General features: G+C 33.4%; 3 protein-coding genes and 1 long non-coding RNA gene across 4 annotated transcripts; 2 read left to right on the top strand and 2 right to left on the bottom strand.

Moving 5' to 3' along the window:
• Positions 1 to 1147: 1147 nt before the first annotated feature.
• On the top strand, positions 1148 to 1662 carry LOC112515954 (phytosulfokines-like). Its single transcript, XM_025122939.1, has 2 exons — positions 1148 to 1291; positions 1420 to 1662. Exons 1-2 carry the CDS (start codon positions 1169 to 1171, stop codon positions 1525 to 1527), a joined length of 231 nt encoding a protein of 76 aa, XP_024978707.1. The 5' UTR covers positions 1148 to 1168; the 3' UTR covers positions 1528 to 1662.
• A 2237-nt stretch (positions 1663 to 3899) lies between these two features.
• On the top strand, positions 3900 to 5493 carry LOC112515512. The gene is made up of 2 exons (XR_003069531.1): positions 3900 to 4145; positions 5090 to 5493. It is a non-coding gene; the product is annotated as an uncharacterized LOC112515512 (long non-coding RNA).
• A 381-nt stretch (positions 5494 to 5874) lies between these two features.
• On the bottom strand, positions 5875 to 7440 carry LOC112515511 (F-box protein SKIP24). Its single transcript, XM_025122381.1, has 2 exons — positions 7360 to 7440; positions 5875 to 6771 (listed from the first exon to the last, which is right to left on the bottom strand). Exon 2 carries the CDS (start codon positions 6760 to 6762, stop codon positions 6043 to 6045), a length of 720 nt encoding a protein of 239 aa, XP_024978149.1. The 5' UTR covers positions 6763 to 6771; positions 7360 to 7440; the 3' UTR covers positions 5875 to 6042.
• Positions 7441 to 8793: 1353 nt separating this feature from the next.
• LOC112515430 lies at positions 8794 to 14133 on the bottom strand. The gene is made up of 3 exons (XM_025122248.1): positions 13402 to 14133; positions 12534 to 12721; positions 8794 to 9618 (listed from the first exon to the last, which is right to left on the bottom strand). The coding sequence occupies exons 1-3, from the start codon at positions 13976 to 13978 to the stop codon at positions 8992 to 8994; spliced, it is 1392 nt and encodes a 463-aa protein (XP_024978016.1). The 5' UTR covers positions 13979 to 14133; the 3' UTR covers positions 8794 to 8991.
• Positions 14134 to 17070: the final 2937 nt, after the last annotated feature.

The raw sequence follows: 17070 nt of genomic DNA, 5'->3' as shown, positions 1-17070 counted from the left end.
GTATTCTGTTAGAACTCAATGATTATCTTAATTATATTTTAGATTTTTTATATTTAAAATGAGATGTTTATCCTGTATTTGATTGTGTTTATCTGCATTTAGTTACACAAATTCAGATATGAAGCTTTAATAAGTTGTACCTACGCACAATTTACTTGTAATCTTGAGTTTTTAAGTAATATGCATTAATAAACAGTACTTTACGCATAAAAAATGGTTTTTAACAGTTTTTGTCAAATGATTTATAATATAGAATATATATTTTTTATATAATTTAATTTAAGTTTAATAATAAAATAATTTATTTTTGGTTTAATATTATAAATTTTATAAAGATAATAATTAATTATTATGTTAGAATTTAATTATTATACTAATTATATTTTAGATTTTTTATATTTAAAATGAGATGTTTATCTTGTATTTGATTGTGTTTATCTGCAGTTAGTTACACGAATTCAGATATGCGATGAAATCGGATAGGAATGAACAAGTTTAAGAGTTTTTAAGAGTTTTAAGAGTTTTATCCAAATGTTTTATAATATAGTATAGATATACTACGAAAATTACGTATGAATTTTAATAAATATTCTAAAAAATTACATACGAATATTTATTAATATAGTATTAAAATAATGTATGAATGATTATAACTTTTTTTAAATATTCAGATGTTTCTGTCATTTTTAACTATTATATGACAAAAAAGAATTAGATATCATTTAAAGACAATTTGGTGATTTTAATACTTTTGTCATGTTTTGTCTGACTTATCGATTAAGCATTACACAAACAAAAAATTTAATCATATCTAGTCATATGAGACATCAAACAAGCAAATAGTTGAGTCCAATTCTATCCAACTCATCCAATCTAGTTCAATTTTTTTTTTATTAACCTGGATATCCAACCCGCTATACGAGCTGACTAATTCCAAGACGATCTTCTGCTTTGCAGATAGCCCAAAGTCACCGCATTTGAACCTCCGTGACCACAAGGGAATTTTTATTCCTTTTTTGGATTTGACAATCTAGTTCAATTTACATAACAAGACCATCATAAAGTCTCCCTTTTGCTTCACTAAGTTCACACCATGCATACTTTGGTGGCTATAAATTCATACATTGACACACATCTCTTTGTATACCACCCACTCAACTCAACAATCATGAATAGAGCCACCACCCTTTGCTTCATGCTTGCCCTTCTCTTATCCTCCATGCTCTCCTTTGCCACCTCTTCCATTCCTACTTCTCTTCCAAACCCCACCATCACAAAATCTGAAAACAAGGTAATCTCTGATGTTAAATTGTTTATACTGATTAAATCTTGAAAATCGACACTGAAATGTCAGTTTGTAGAAGTAAGTTTCATAGGAGGTCATTAACTGAATGACGTTGTTTTTTATGTATATTGTAGGGTGTTGAAGAAAGTTGCGAAGGGGTCGGGAGAGAAGAGTGCTTGATGAGAAGGATACTTGCTGATGCTCATCTTGACTATATTTACACCCAAGATAAAAACCCTTGAATAAAGGGTTCGTCTAACGTTCGGATGTTGTGGATTACATTCACTGAATGATGCTTAATTTATTCGACACCGTTGCAATCTTAGTTCCTATGTATGAAAACCCATAAAAGAAATGAATGAATATCTTTAGCTTGCATCTCACGTCTCAACAAACTCATGAGATCCTAAAATTTAAATGTCAGACAAACACTATAATAGCATCAGGGGACACGTTTAAGATTTTTCTAAGTATTCAAAATACCAAAATCACTTTGATTTTATTAAACGTATATTTGATAAATAGTTAAACCTGAATGTCGCATTTATTTTGAGATGTATGAAATATTATCTTTTAGGATTTAAATTCAAAAAATAAAAACTATTCCATTTCAAATTTGGAGTTAAAAGTGCGTGTTTCTGTCTCTGTTCATTGGTACAAATAGAATAACCTTGATCTTGTGTTTACTATAGATTTTTATTCGATGTTGCCTTTTTATGCGTTTTAATATAGAGAATAAGTTGCATCAATTTGTTTTACGAAATCAGATCCAACTTTGTTGTGAAAAATTAGTTTTCTGATGTATTTTTTTCATCAAACAAAAGAATAATAAGATCTAATGAACATATAAGATTTTAACGAAAAGAAATATTTTAACGATAAATATCAAGTACGATTCATGAGTGGGTTTGAGATTAAAAGTGATAAAGGGTCCAGATCATTTCGTATGTTTCTTATCTTAACTCTCATTCTCACACAATAAGTTACTAAAATATATATGTGTGTGTATATCTATACTATATTATAAAGCATTTGATAAAAACTCTTAAAAACCATTTTTTATGCATGAAATATTGTTTATTGATGCATATTACTTAAAATTCAAAATTACAAGTAAATTGTGTATAAGTACAACTTATTAAAGCTCTATGTTTGAATTTGTGTACTGCGGATAAACATAATCAAATAGAGGATAAACATCTCATTTTAAAATATAAAAAATCTAAAAATATAATTAGGATAACAATCGAGTTCTAACAAAATAATTAACTATTATCTTTATAAGAAAATTATCTTACTAAACCAAATATAAATTACTTCGTTATTGAACTTAAATTAAATTATAATTAAAAATTTTGAATTAAAAAATTACACAAAAATATGAATTTTAAATAGTTAATTTGATACTAATATCGATATCATTTTGTCAAATTTTTATAATATCTTTAAATTTATATTTTATTCAAAAATAAAATCATCATCGTTTTTTCAAAATCACATGAGATCATATTATAACATCGATTGAGATAAAAAAAATATTAAAATTAAGATGTATCTCGCTGCATTACATAAATACCCTTCTAATATATATATATATATATATATATATATAATATATACAGATTGTCGTTATAAGTTATGTTTTAAAACAATTTAGAAGACATATATATATATATATATATAATATATACAGATTGTCGTTATAAGTTATGTTTTAAAACAATTTAGAAGACAAGTGGGCCTTGAGATAAAACAATTTAGGGGTTGTTTGTTTGGCTCTTAATGGTTACATTAAGAGTCAACCTCTTAATCGCTAAGAGGTTAGGTCTGTTTGGCAAAAAAAAAAAAACAACCCTCTTAATAGTTACAATAACCTCTTAATTATTTTGCATCTACTACCTCACTAAACCATTCAGATGTTTATTTTTCCAACTATGCCCTCTCTCCCGTCATCCTCACACATCGCTCACAGCCCCTCCCCCACCCTACAATCGCCGCAGCCTCGTCTCCGGTCGCCTCGTCGCCTCGTCTCCGGTCGCCTCGTCCTCTCCTGTCTAGGGTTTGCATCAAGTCGCCTCTCGTCGCTGCCGCTCGTCGCCGCCTCACGTTGCCGCTTCGTCGCCGTCGCCTCGTCACCTTCCACAGCCTCACGTCGCCGCTTCGTCGCCGTCGCCTCGTCACCTTCCACAGCCTCACGTCGCCGCTTCGTCGTCGTCGCCTCTCCTGTCTAGGGTTTGCATCTCGTCACTGYTGCGTCCTCTCCTGTCTAGGGTTTGGTTTAGGGAATTTAGCATTTTTCTTTGGAAATTGATGGTGTTTATTGCTAATTTCATGTTTGTAACAATGTTAATGATGATTGGATTACCGACATTTTGCAATTTCTTGAGGATTTGTGATATTGATATGAAGAACATCATCTTTTTTATAAAAAAATGTTTAGAATTGATTGTATTTCTTGAGGGTTAAAATGGTAATTTGCTGTCATTCAGAGAACAATTACCAAACAACTTTGTTTCATTCGGCACTTAATCATTCTGACCCTCTTAGCCATTCTAACCTCTTAGCTATTCTGAACTAAATCATTCAGCAACTGCTAAACAGCCCTTATAGTTTTGGATAAAATAGGTATCTAGATTATTGAGTCGAATTAGGCCAATACGAATGGGCCTTGAGCTAGGGTTCAACAAATCCTCCAAGATCCATTTAGAGTTTCCACCTTTGATATCCAGTGATCGCATACCCATTTCGGTTTCTGAAACTTGAAGAATCGCAGAAGACGAGAGAGGATTTTTGGTATATAGTAGAGGATGTTCAATCGAAGGAGGTTCCTCTCGCTTCCCATGGTTATCGGAGCTGTCGTGTAAGTTTTTCTCCTTATCTGGATCTACACTTTGCTTTCATGTCTATATTCCTCAATTTCATGTTGAACTCGATTTTCCCTCTTCGAATTCTATTTATTTGCCTCTTCAATTCCGTTTATGTAATTCAAATTGATGATTAGACCTATGATATGAATGTTACACTTGATTATAAGCTCATCTGTTGAAATCAAATGCTTGGCAATTGATATGTGGGAAGTAGCGAATTACTATATTAATCAAATGAAATAAATCTATGTGGTGGATTTTCTATTGCTCAAAATGAGATGTTTGATTATTTGTGGCTAATTGTTGTATTCAATTGCATTTGTTCTCTAGAATTTTAGTTTGAATGTAAAACCCTAAATATGACTCACTTGAACCTTAGCAAGTATTTAGCTTGGTTGGACAATGGCTGGTTGGATAATGGCTTCTTGGACAATGTATGAAGACCTGACCTCTCCCTTGAATAGTAGAGTGGTGGCATACTCTCGGCTTGTGCAAAGTGTGCGAAAAACGATACAACATGGTCATGAAATTTGCCGAAAGAAACTTGAAAACACGAAAGGTAGTGCTAAAAATTGGAAAAGAAGCAAGTAGCGGCAGTCAAAATAGACAGACAAACGACAAACGGAACATACAGATAGAAGCAGGTACAAGAAAACACAATAGCTACACATTGGTTTTAGCAGGACCTTCTTGTCACACAGCACCATGTGACGGCCTCCCACTTTAGCCATGTCATCCTCAATCTCGCCGCCCTTCTGAATCGTAGCCAAGAAATTTGAAACTATCCTTTTGGGGTTATGTTTATGAGTAGTCCTGAATTGTCATGAACAGGGTAGTGTAATAGTTCTGAATTGCATTTGACTTGTAAATTTGTTTGAATTTCTTCATAATAGGTTATACAATAAACTAACGAGTCCGATTGTCTGTTCTATTTTAGGATTGGCATCGTCTCTGGAAAAGCCATCTTTGGACCTCCGGTGGATGAGTACTGGAAGAAAAAGCTCGACCAAGAGGCTGCAGCAGCAGCAGCAGCAGCAGCTGCCAAAGACACCGATTCACCCTCCTCATCTTAAACTCATTTTAAACCCAATACACCGAGTTACAAGCTGCTTCAACTCGCACAAATCAAATTGAAGCTCGTCAAATGTCTGATGTGGTGCATGTGAGCTCATATCCACACAAACTTTTGGAACCATAAATAGCCTCTACAAAGAACTTGTTGTCTCTACTGACTGCTAAATTGTATTCATTATTCTTTTCGAGCATTCTCCGGGTTCATGAAGCATCAAAGTTGTAACTTGACCTTTATTGATAAATTTCAGTTTGGTTCGATGCCTGAAACCGCAAACCATAACATTTCATGTAACATTCCAGGCCAACCATACTAGATATTGTCTGTTTTGTCGATACTTGACTCACAGTTTTAAAATGTCGGGAAGAGGAGATATCCATAGGGCCCGTTTGTTAAAGAGCTTAATTGACTCATATTCGGTCAGCCATCCATAATTGTTAGAGAAGGACATAATGATATAGAAAGTGTCTTATGCAGTAAGTTTCTATGCGGGTGTTATGCAAAAGGCCAAAGTGTTTTTTCGAACCTATCCTTCTCAATTAAAAAACTCGTTCATTCCGTCTATGAAAAAGTTCTTCCAAAGAAAAAAAAATTAATTTACATAGACGGATTAATCTACACTGACAACTTAATCCATTTAGGACTCGAAGGAAAACCAACCAAACAGCCTTGTAATTCCCCTTCCCAACTTATGAGACAACTTTAGTTCCACTTCTGGGATCTTACACTTTGAGGTTCGAAAGCAACTCGAATACATTTCAAGACTGAAAAACATGAATTGTAACATACAACAGGTCTAAAAGAAATGGGTCAAAACCTTATTTCTGTTTCACTCTTTTCGACTTGTTTGAATTCATTCCCCTGTTTCTAGATTCATCATCAAGACTACTTTTTGAGCCACCCTCGAAACTCTGCAATGGCCGATACTTAACTTTCGATAACCGCTCCTTTGTTGCTTCAAGTCGACTCTTCTCATCTTTTCGAGCCTTTAAAAACCCAGAAATTTGCTGCATACAAAGCTTAATCTCCATCTCTAACGCATTCATTCTGAAGTCGACTGGTACACTACAATGCTCAACGATCTGCTTTTGCCTGCTACGGATCACCTGCGGTTGCCACACCTTCAATGCCGTTGAAGCTTCCCTTACTTTCCTTAAGTTATTTAGTTCAATGATTGCAGTTTTATTTTTCTCCTTCTCTTCTACCAATTGAAGCTGTATCTCCTGTAGCTTCCTTTCGTGTTCAAGAATTTGAGATTCAATTCTAAGAACAGCTCTTCGTTCTGCCAAAAGTTTCTTGACTCTGTCTTTCTCGAATCTGATTTGGTAGAGTGATTTGGGAGACGGGTGGTCGGTGTAAGATGAAGGGTGTGCAGGGTAGTCGGAAGACAGTAACTTTGACCACACGGTCTCTTCGTTGGAAAGATGATTAAGGCGTCTACAACTCATGGAAAGACAGCAAAGATCTTTGTAGCTCAAACATGAAGATTCAACTCCCAACTTCAAAATCCATCTCCATAACTCATCTGGTAAAGACATCTCCAAACCCTGTAGAAGATAAAAAATCTTTAAGAAATAAGCACAGAAAGACGATAAAAACCCAAAAAAGAGAGGGAGTGTGTTTAAGTAGAAGAAAAACCATTAGCAGGGAGCAAAACAAAGCTTAATCAACTCCCTATCTAAGAAAATAGTGCCTTAATCGTGTTTTCTTGCCAAAACCTGCATAACCTCCACAATGGAAGCCCTTGGAACCCTAACAAAAACGTTAACTTTTGGGCAGGTGCTTCAAACTATTCCGAATTTGATCACAGAAAAACCTATTTCAAGCTCTGAAATCATCCCTGTTAATCTCCTAAATTCAGCTATTCAAGCTAAATCACCTAGAAACTTCATCTTCTTGACCACCACGAATTGAAAGCCCTATAATTTCTCAATTGGTAGAACCATAACCATTTTTTACAGCTCCGAATCCATACATACAAACAATTCTAAAGAATTTCCACAAAATTTAGGGTTTTTTTTTATTATGAACCAATTAGGTGTGCTTCATAAGTGTTTGATCTATGAACTGCAGTTACTAGAAACCAAATTATAAATATAATATTGAAATTCATGTTCGATTGAGTATTCGCGAACCTGGAGAAAAAAGGCGATCGCAGAGCGTTACTTCGGCCGACGAGGAGTCTTCTCCGCACGAACATTCCGACCATGGCACGGTGGAAGCATACATTTATATATCTCCATTAAATTTCATCCGAGCCCCCTGAAGTTTGGAAATTTTCATACTCACCCCTACACTTTGCAAAATTATGTATCCATAGTCCACCACAATTGTATTCTGCCTTGGCTTCTTTTATGTGACTATGCTTTAACAAATTATGGATTTAGAAAACCGCTTACTAAGATAATCGAGGATGTTTTTTTAAATGTACATTATAATGTTGTTAAAGAAAACGTGGATTTTACGGTTGTCTTTTTTATAAACATAATAGTTATTATTACATCATATGTATGTGTGACTGAAAAACTTAGAGAAAGAAAATAGGAATGCTTGAAATACCGATCAATCTAACCTGAAAAAACTTAAAAAATCTCAACCTGATGTATAATTGATACAAAATTAAACCAAACCACATTTATTGGGTTGGAATTGAGTTGGGATATTTGAACTCAACCTAACCCGACGAACCCGATGTTTTTTCTTATTTGCATGAAATTTCAACATTTATTTGAGTCAATTAACTTTTTTTTATATGTTCTCATTTTGATTTTATTTCGTTTAGATAAAACGTTTAGCTAGATTATAAAATGGTGTGCCGACGATTCAATCCGACCAACCTGGCTCAACGTTTAGCCTAATTTAAATTGTTTATTATAATTGATTCATTGAGTAATAGTAGAAAACATGTGTTTATATATATAATATTATATATGTATAGAAATTGTCATCATAAATCACGCATTGAAAAACGCCGTGATTTCACCGTGGCTTCCAAAACTTGAGGCTTAGACACGCCAAACGGTATTTAAAACCTTATTCCACATCAACCCCACCCATGTATAATCTCGATAGATCCATCTCAAATTTTTTAATCTAAAGTATTTTAATTATAATTATTTTTTAATCAAATAAACTATATAAAAAAACGAATATTTTATTCTCTTTAATTTAATACCTCAATCGATATCTATTGCTTATAATTTTTTAACCGACTTTTCAAAACCACATAAAAATTTATTGAGAGAAATAAATAACAGAAACAGAACATGAATCAAGATTAAACGTAAAGAAATCTCTACTTCAAAATCAAGACATATCATTTTACTGAAGTACTCACATTTATGATTGTGTATATTTATGGTATCAACAAATGGACCCTTTTTATCCTAAAATATGAGAACAAATATTTTCAAAAAAATTCAGTAACCTTCAAAAATACAACTTTTTTTAAGCATACTACACTTATACACACACAAATCTTCACACACATTTCTCATATTTGATGGGTTATAAAAAGTTGACTATGAAACTGGAAACTTCTCATTTGAAAATTGAATCATAAAGCTACTGAACAAGATAAAGCATGAATCATCTTATTGTGCCACATTCATATCCAGACCATTTATGTACATGTGTAGCAATTCCAATTTCCAAAGGCCATAATTTAGATTTGCAGAAACTGTAAATTAACAAGATATTCACAACAGACACCAACAATACACAAATAATTCATTCACAACGAATAGAAAACATCATCATCATCATCATCATGCCACATCAATGTCATCAACATCAAGCCAATCATTAGATTCCTTCATCTCAGAGTTATGAGCACTTACCTGTCCAGCTCCACCGGTCGAAGACGAATCAGCCGAGCTTCTACCCAGCTGAACCCAATCTCGTGAGTCTTTCGTTGACGAATCAGAACCGTACGCAGCTGTTTTCTTGTAACTTGTTGGTGCATCTCCATCGTCCTCCTCAAGATCACTGAACGATACATCCTCATCGTTCTCGATTGGAATCGTGGTTGTACCAGTGACGTTTTCTGAGCTATCTTCTTTCAACCAATCATCGGCATCATCTTCATCTTTAGATTCATCGGTTTTGGTCTCATTTCGTGGTTCTTCTTGGATGACAGATTTGTCTACAATTTGAACTTCTTCATTTGGGATGGGGTGTTTTTCGGTCTCTGAATCAGCTGAGATGGTAGATGTGGCTGTTGGCTGACTTGTGGATATTTCAAGTGGTACAGATTCTGATTGAGTACCAGATGGCACAGAAGGATGCTCGTCTAGAGAAGATGCAGAATTGATTCTTGTAACTTCCTCCTCTTTTGTCTGTGAGTTGGAACGGCCCTTCAACTCGCGTGTCAATGAGGCTCTTGCTTTCACAATCTGCATAAAAGTAAATAAGTTGTAGTTCAGATCGTGAATGGAATTGTTTCTATCACAATCTGCTGCCTAGATAGATCATCAATATCTCCTACTTGCTTGATATTTAGTGGGGACTCTCTTCGTCCCAAAATAAATGCCAGATAATGAAAAAAAAAAGAGTTTTAGAAAGGTGAGATTATTACACTTTTTAATTAAATAAATGACAATTTCACCCCTTAATAATAGAGGGGGTAATGAATTCTCCATCTCATAATTAAGGGTAGAATTGGGAAGTAGAAGCTTACTTTGAAAGTGGACACCTATTTGGGGACAAAGTAAAATAGAACATATGAACACTTATTTTGGGACGGAAGAAGTACTATAATTCTTTTTCGAGAAGAGTGGGAGGGGGGAATCCACAATACATGTTGCATGCTATATAAATACATGAGACACAGCTCTCCATACTTGAAAATGCAGTGCCAGTTGTTAACTCTGGCCCTAGCATCAAACAGCCCAGACCCACCATATGACTCACTGGGGTATGTAGTACTTGAGAAGACTTTAAGAGGGCGTTTGGTTTGATGGAACGGTTTTGAGGGATTTGGATTTTGTGGAAGGATTTGCAACTGAAGGGACTTGAATTTGCAAAGATTTGGAATCTTTGGTGTGTCTCCAAATATCACAAAAATAATGGCAATGAATCATCATTCATGTGTCTCCAAATATCACAAAAATAATGGCAATGAATCATCATTCATCCTTGAAGAACTACCTTGTGAGAAGATATCAAATGTGAGGCTAAATAGCGCATACTACATGAGTACATGGAAAGTCGTTCATTGATGATCAGAACTATTCAGGTAGTTGAGGATACCAAGTTGAGCATTGGATCAAGAAGTTGAAAGAATGCCAAGGTACAGAGAAAAGCATGACAAGTTCTTGGCCATCTTTATTCATATTATTTTTCCAAATATGTGGAGATCCATATACCGCATAAATCGCAAATATTATTCCAGTACGCCTCCAACTCCCTTACACCCTGTTATTAGTACCATGCTATCTGACACCTTTTGTCTAACCAGTTACCAGTCCACAAGATCAATCACAAGATCAATGCAAAGCACCCGTCGACATAGCCCAGACAAACTTTTGGCCTTCCGGCCAATAGGCATGGCCTAAAAAATTGATAGCAGCTGTAGGTAGGAGAAGGCCTCCAGGTTATTCTCCTACAAAGAAGGGGGCCGAGGCAAAGAAGAAGGAGGTGCTTGGTCAGAAAGAATGGTTTGCCTCTAAAGTTCATTTCGACAATATTAATTTGAACCCTTCAAGTCTCTTCAATACGATTCCCTCTTATGTTAGGTGGACTTAATCCTATAAAAATCACTAGTTCTGACAACTATAAGGCCTTTCTTTGCTACTTTTGCACTTTGACAAATATGTTCAGAGTTTTGCATCATGTAGCCAAACAAGTGGTTAGAAATGTCAAACATCCTTGAGAAAAATTGAACAATAATGTTGCCAAGATAAAATATATTGGTAATTATCAAACCATAAGTGAGACAGAAAAAATATCACAATTGATTTTGCTGACAGAAGTATAAACCCACTTGCTGAATGCTGAAGAATTCAAAAACAAAAAAGTGAGATCGTGAAATTATCCATATAGTACAGCTAAGAAGACCAAAACATGTATGTGAAGAGGAAAGAATGCAACCAGAAACTATGCCTTTATGCACTACAGTTGTAGTGGCTAATAAATTTCATCTTTTCATGAAAAGCCATCAAATAATTTTGCATGAAAAACTCGAACTGCCACGTGCTCCATTATTTATAACCAATGAAGGTCTACCTTTCTGACAGCAGACAACCGTTGATGAGATTTCCGTATAATATCGAGACCTACTTATCAACTAATGAACTAAAAATTATGATGTTCTCCATATATATGGAAACAGTATTCAGGGTATCTCGCATGACAGTAGTTCTCAAGGAAGACCTCCCTGCACACAACCCCTGCGGATCCTTAGGAGTTAGGATGTCCTGCATGTTATGTGTTAACCACCATACCCTGAATACTACTACCCACTTTTATAATGGGTGTTGCTTGTTCTAGGCAGTATAGGAAAGAACAAACATCAGAGAACAACACATTCAGAACTATGGTCACTTCTGATTATATACTTGCTGGCAGAAGCCAGATGATTCCCTACATGTAGCTTCAGGATCAAAACCATTCTGAGAACTTAGAAAATATTGAATCAAAGTTGAAAGGACAATGTCAATGAAGATGGAATTAGGTAAGACATCACAACCATAGCATGCTTCAAAATATGGGCAATAGCTGCCACTGTTGCAGTGCAGCTATAGAACATGTGAAATGAAGCATGCAATATGCATGTCGTGAACTCATGATAAGTAAGATGAAGGTCCACTAAATCAAGACGTGCTAGTGCTTGCACTATCAGTTTCTTGGAGAAGGTGTAAAAGCACATTTCACTAAATACTCTGGAGTAAAATAAACCTCCATAAGGGACCTGCTAAGGTTATCTTAAGATCATTCTAATTGTCTTCATATAGCTATAGCAACAGAATTTAGCAGAATAACAGTACAGGAAAATAAAACATGGCATGTAAACATCATAAGCAACAAATGGATGTTATTGTAATAAATAAATACACACATTATGTGCTTAACTAGAGTATCTTTTGTATCATCCAAGCATGTACCTTATAGTAGAATATAGAATCTGCACCATATATATATTATTATCACGTATATCAGCATTAAGTTGAGAATATTTCTGGAAATTTTGTGGATTACAAATTATTTGGGTCCATGACTAGAAGTGGAGTCCCTCAAAATCATTAAAATTTATAAGAAAAATATTTAGAGGAAATGTAAGTACGCGACGATTGCTTTCTAGAAAACTTACCTCAGGTGTTGAAAGAAGTTCAGCAGCATGAGGTTCAAGTCTTGGATGCAAGAGTACAAAATATATCTTCCAGAATGAACTTTCACTCATATAACCAGGGCATAGTTCAATCCTAAGAGCAGCCAATCTTGGTGCCAAACTTTCAACAGCCAAAGCATGCTCTTGTTGTGCATCAGACAACTCAAAATCTGGAATAGACAGAAAAGCAGGTATCACTAATAGCAAATTCTTATTTATGTGTGAAGATTTTATCATAAACTCGGTGATACAACCTCAGAGGATTAGCAAGTAACAAATGTGTGTTCACGTAAATGAATGAAACATATGAAGGAATAATGTTCGGAGAATGAAGCTGCAATTGACGAGGCTCCACAAAGAGGAAAATTCTTGCGCATCATGTTGGTTTTCCTAACCCCATGATGAGGGTTCTCTTTTATTTTCGAAAATCAACCGAGGTGCAATCCAGTTATCAAAGTCCAAACTGTTTCTATCGCGATATTATATTAATTAATTAATTTCCCTCACCAAGAACGTTTATAAACAATTTTGAAGTTTAAATGCAACTCATTGCACACTTAATAGTCAAAACTGGATTGGACAAGACCATTAAGGGTTTTTATTGGAATTCAATGATGCAAGAGAAAGATTAGCACTACGGAATACGAAGGAAACAATCTCTTCTTTACCAACATAAGTAATAATTACAACATGCTGCTTACCACAATGAAAAACTTTGCAAACTGCATAGGCAACAAGTATCACCAGGAACCAACGTTTAAGCAAGTAATGCATGATATAGGAACATCCAATTAAAAACCAGAGGTTACACTATCATCATGAACAGACAAGACTTGAAACATAAATTTACCTTCATCATCGTCTTCATCCTCTGGTAAAGGAAAATCCAACCAAGTCTCAGGATGCATCGTGATATCCCTAACAAAGGCCAAAACTACATCCGTAACACCAATGGCATCAGCATCTTTAGACAAAACATAGTCGTCACCCTCCGGTGACAGTTGAAGAAAACTCGAAGCCATTTTCGTGATCTCCGATACATCTATATTAGTAGACAGCTTCGAAATTCCACTACGGAACCTCCCTCCGATCTCCGCAAAGTCCCTGCGTATTCCAGATATCGCTTCCGGAGAAGCATCTTCCGGATCGGACGGATCCGATTGCTCGTTAGAGTGTTCAGCGGGAGGCGGAGGAGCGAGAAACGAGGCGACGCCCCAGAATTTACTAGTTAGGGTTTTTGTGATCTCTGATAAATCTTCTTTGACACCTCGTCCTGGAGATAAAGACGAATCGTCTTCTTCAACTGGTTGTTCACCTTTTTGATCGGTGGACAGATCTCGGTCTGTGTTGTTGTGTTGTTCGTCGTCCTCATCGTCATCGATGTCGAGTTGGAGGGTGTTGGCAATCGATCGAGCGAACCATGACATTGTGGAATCGGAAGTTTCGGATCGCCGGCGGAAATAGTTCAATCGGAAAACAGGGATAGGGTAGATCCGGTTGTGTGTTACTTGGACACAAGCAGCTTCAGCATCAGATGGCGTCGTTAATAATTCTGAGTCGGTGTTTTCAATCAACCAATTGAACGCCCAATTTGGGAAAATAATTTGGTTTATTTTTATATATATATATAATATGAGTTAATAATTATCCTGTATTGATATAATTTATATGATCATCTTATTTATTTAGTTTTATTTTTTTTATTAACCTGGATATTCAACCCGTTATACGAACCGACTAATCTCAGGGCGATCATCTGTTTTGCAGATAGTCCGGAGTCACCACATTTGAACCTCCGTGGCCACAAGGAGATTTTTATTTCTTCTTGGATTTGAACCTGAGACCTCCTGGTACTTTTAACATTTGGAGGCAAGCTCAAACCAATCAGGCACCACCCGTGTACTTTTGATCATCTTATTTATATCTATACTATATTATAAAACATTTGACAAAAACTCTTAAAAATCATTTTTTATGCATGAAGTACTGTATATTGATGCATATTACTTAAAATTCAAAATTACAAATAAATTATGCACATGTACAACTTATTAAAGCTCCATGTTTGAATTTGAATAACTAATTGTGGATAAACATAATTAAATAGAGGATAAAATCTCATTTTAAAATATAAAAAATCTAAAATATAATAAGGATAATAATCAAGTTCGAACAAAATAATTAATTATTATCTTTATAAGAAAATTATATTATGAAACTGAATATAAATTATTTCGTTATTGAAACTAAATTAAATTGTAATAAAAAAAATTGAATTAAAAATTACACCAAAAAGTGAGAAATTTCAAATAGTTAATTTAATATTAATATCGTATTATTTTTGTCAAAAATTTATATTTTATTAAAAAAATAAAAACATTATCGTTTTTACAAGTCACATAAGACCATATAATAACATCGACCAAAATAAAGAATAAAATGAAATATTAAAATCAAGATGTATCTCGCTGCATTGCGCGAGTACTATTCTAGTTATATTATAAAACATTTGACAAAAACTTTTAAAAACCATTTTTTATGCACGAGATATTGTTTATTGATACATATTACTTAAAATTTAAGATTACAAGTATATATACTATATTATAAAGCATTTGACAAAAACTCTTAAAAACCATTTTTTTATGCACGAGGTATTGTTTATTAATGCATATTACTTAAAATTTAAGATTACAAGTAAATTGTGCATAAGTACAATTTATTAAAGCTTCATATTTGAATTCGTGTAACTAATTGCAGATAAACATAATCAAATATTAGATAAACATCTCATTTTAAATATATAAATCTAAAATATAATTAGGATAACCACCGAGTTCTAACATAATATTTTAGTTATTATCTTTATAAAAAAATTATATTATTAAATCTAAATTAAATTTCTTTGTTAACAAACCTAAATTAAATTATAATTGAAAATTTTAATTAAGGAAATTACACCAAAACACAATAACTTTTAATATATACTATATTATAAAGCATTTAACAAAAACTCTTAAAAACTATTTTTTATGCACGAGTTACTGTTTATTGATGCATTTTACTTAAAATTTAAGATTACAAGTAATTGTGCATAAGTATAACTTATTAAAGTTCCATATTTGAATTCGTGTAACTAATTGCAGATAAACATAATCAAATATTGGATAAACACCTCATTTTAAATATATAAATCCAAAATATAATTAGGATAACCACTGAGTACTATCAAAAGATTTTAGTTATTATCTTTATAAAAAACTATATTATTAAACTTGAATTAAATTTCTTTGTTACTAAACCTAAATTAAATTTTAATTGAAAATTTGAATTAAGGAAATTACACCAAAACACAAAAACTTTTAAAAAGGTTAATTTGATACTGATATCGATATATTTTTTTTTCAAAATTTTATAATATTTTCAAATTTATATCTTATTCAAAGATAAAAACATTATCGTTTTCTCTCAAAACCACATAAACCCGTATTATATCGACATAAAAAAGGAATAAAACGAAATATTGAAATCAAGATGTATCTCGATGAATTACACGAGTACCCTTTCTAGTATCTTAAAAGAATTGTTCCGTATTATTATAATTCAATAATTATTTTATATTTTATTAAATTTTAAAAACTTTTATGTATACAATAATTATTTATGAACTTGAAATTCAAAAATTAAATAATACTTCAATGTTTGACATAGTTGTTTTTAAAACTTTCACTTTGTAGTATAGTACGGTTTGGTTGAAGGTTGCTTTGAATGACAAGTAAAGATGGCAAAACATCTTCCAGTTTGGGTCAGGGCAAGGGCTTGTTAGCATAGAGACTGATTTTCAAGATCTTTTAAGAGTTAAATATCATGAGAATGTATAACTAAACTGATATATGAATCATTAAAAAATATCAATTTGAAGATGCATATGCGATCAATATGAATAAATTTGTAACTTCCTTCGCATATGCATCTTTAAATAATCTCTTCGAGATTTTTCCAATGAATTCAAATATGAACATTCGTTTATTACTTTTCTACAAAATTATAAAATAAAGTTTTTAAGATTTTTAATGTAAAATTGTGCATGTAATATTTAAAATATATTTCAATGCTTGGTTTTAAAAATCATAATATATGAACTTGTATAACATTTTTTTAATAAATACATATTTTTCGAAAATCAGGTCGAGCCCAGGATCAATCCAACAACTTTTTACTAGGACCGATCAACCTGATTATACTCCAAACACTTAGGGGGCGTTTGATTTGCAGGATTCCGATGGAATCTAATGGAATTGAAATAGTCAATTATGTCGACCAAATCTAATTCAGACGTTTGGTTTACCCACATAATGGAATTGAATTCCACACATTCCCTCATATATGGATTTGGTCATTTCTTCATAAAAAGAGGTGAAATTGAAATCCATTCCCACCAAAACTTCTAAAATGACAAAGATACCTTCATCAAATCATAAAAATCTAGCGGTCTCATGCTCTTATTCATGTTTTATCC

The sequence above is a fragment of the Cynara cardunculus genome, assembly GCF_001531365.2.
Source record: "Cynara cardunculus var. scolymus isolate 2C chromosome LG 7, CcrdV1, whole genome shotgun sequence".
In the NCBI taxonomy this organism is placed as follows: domain Eukaryota; kingdom Viridiplantae; phylum Streptophyta; class Magnoliopsida; order Asterales; family Asteraceae; genus Cynara; species Cynara cardunculus.
This window is presented reverse-complemented; position numbering and strand designations above follow the sequence as displayed.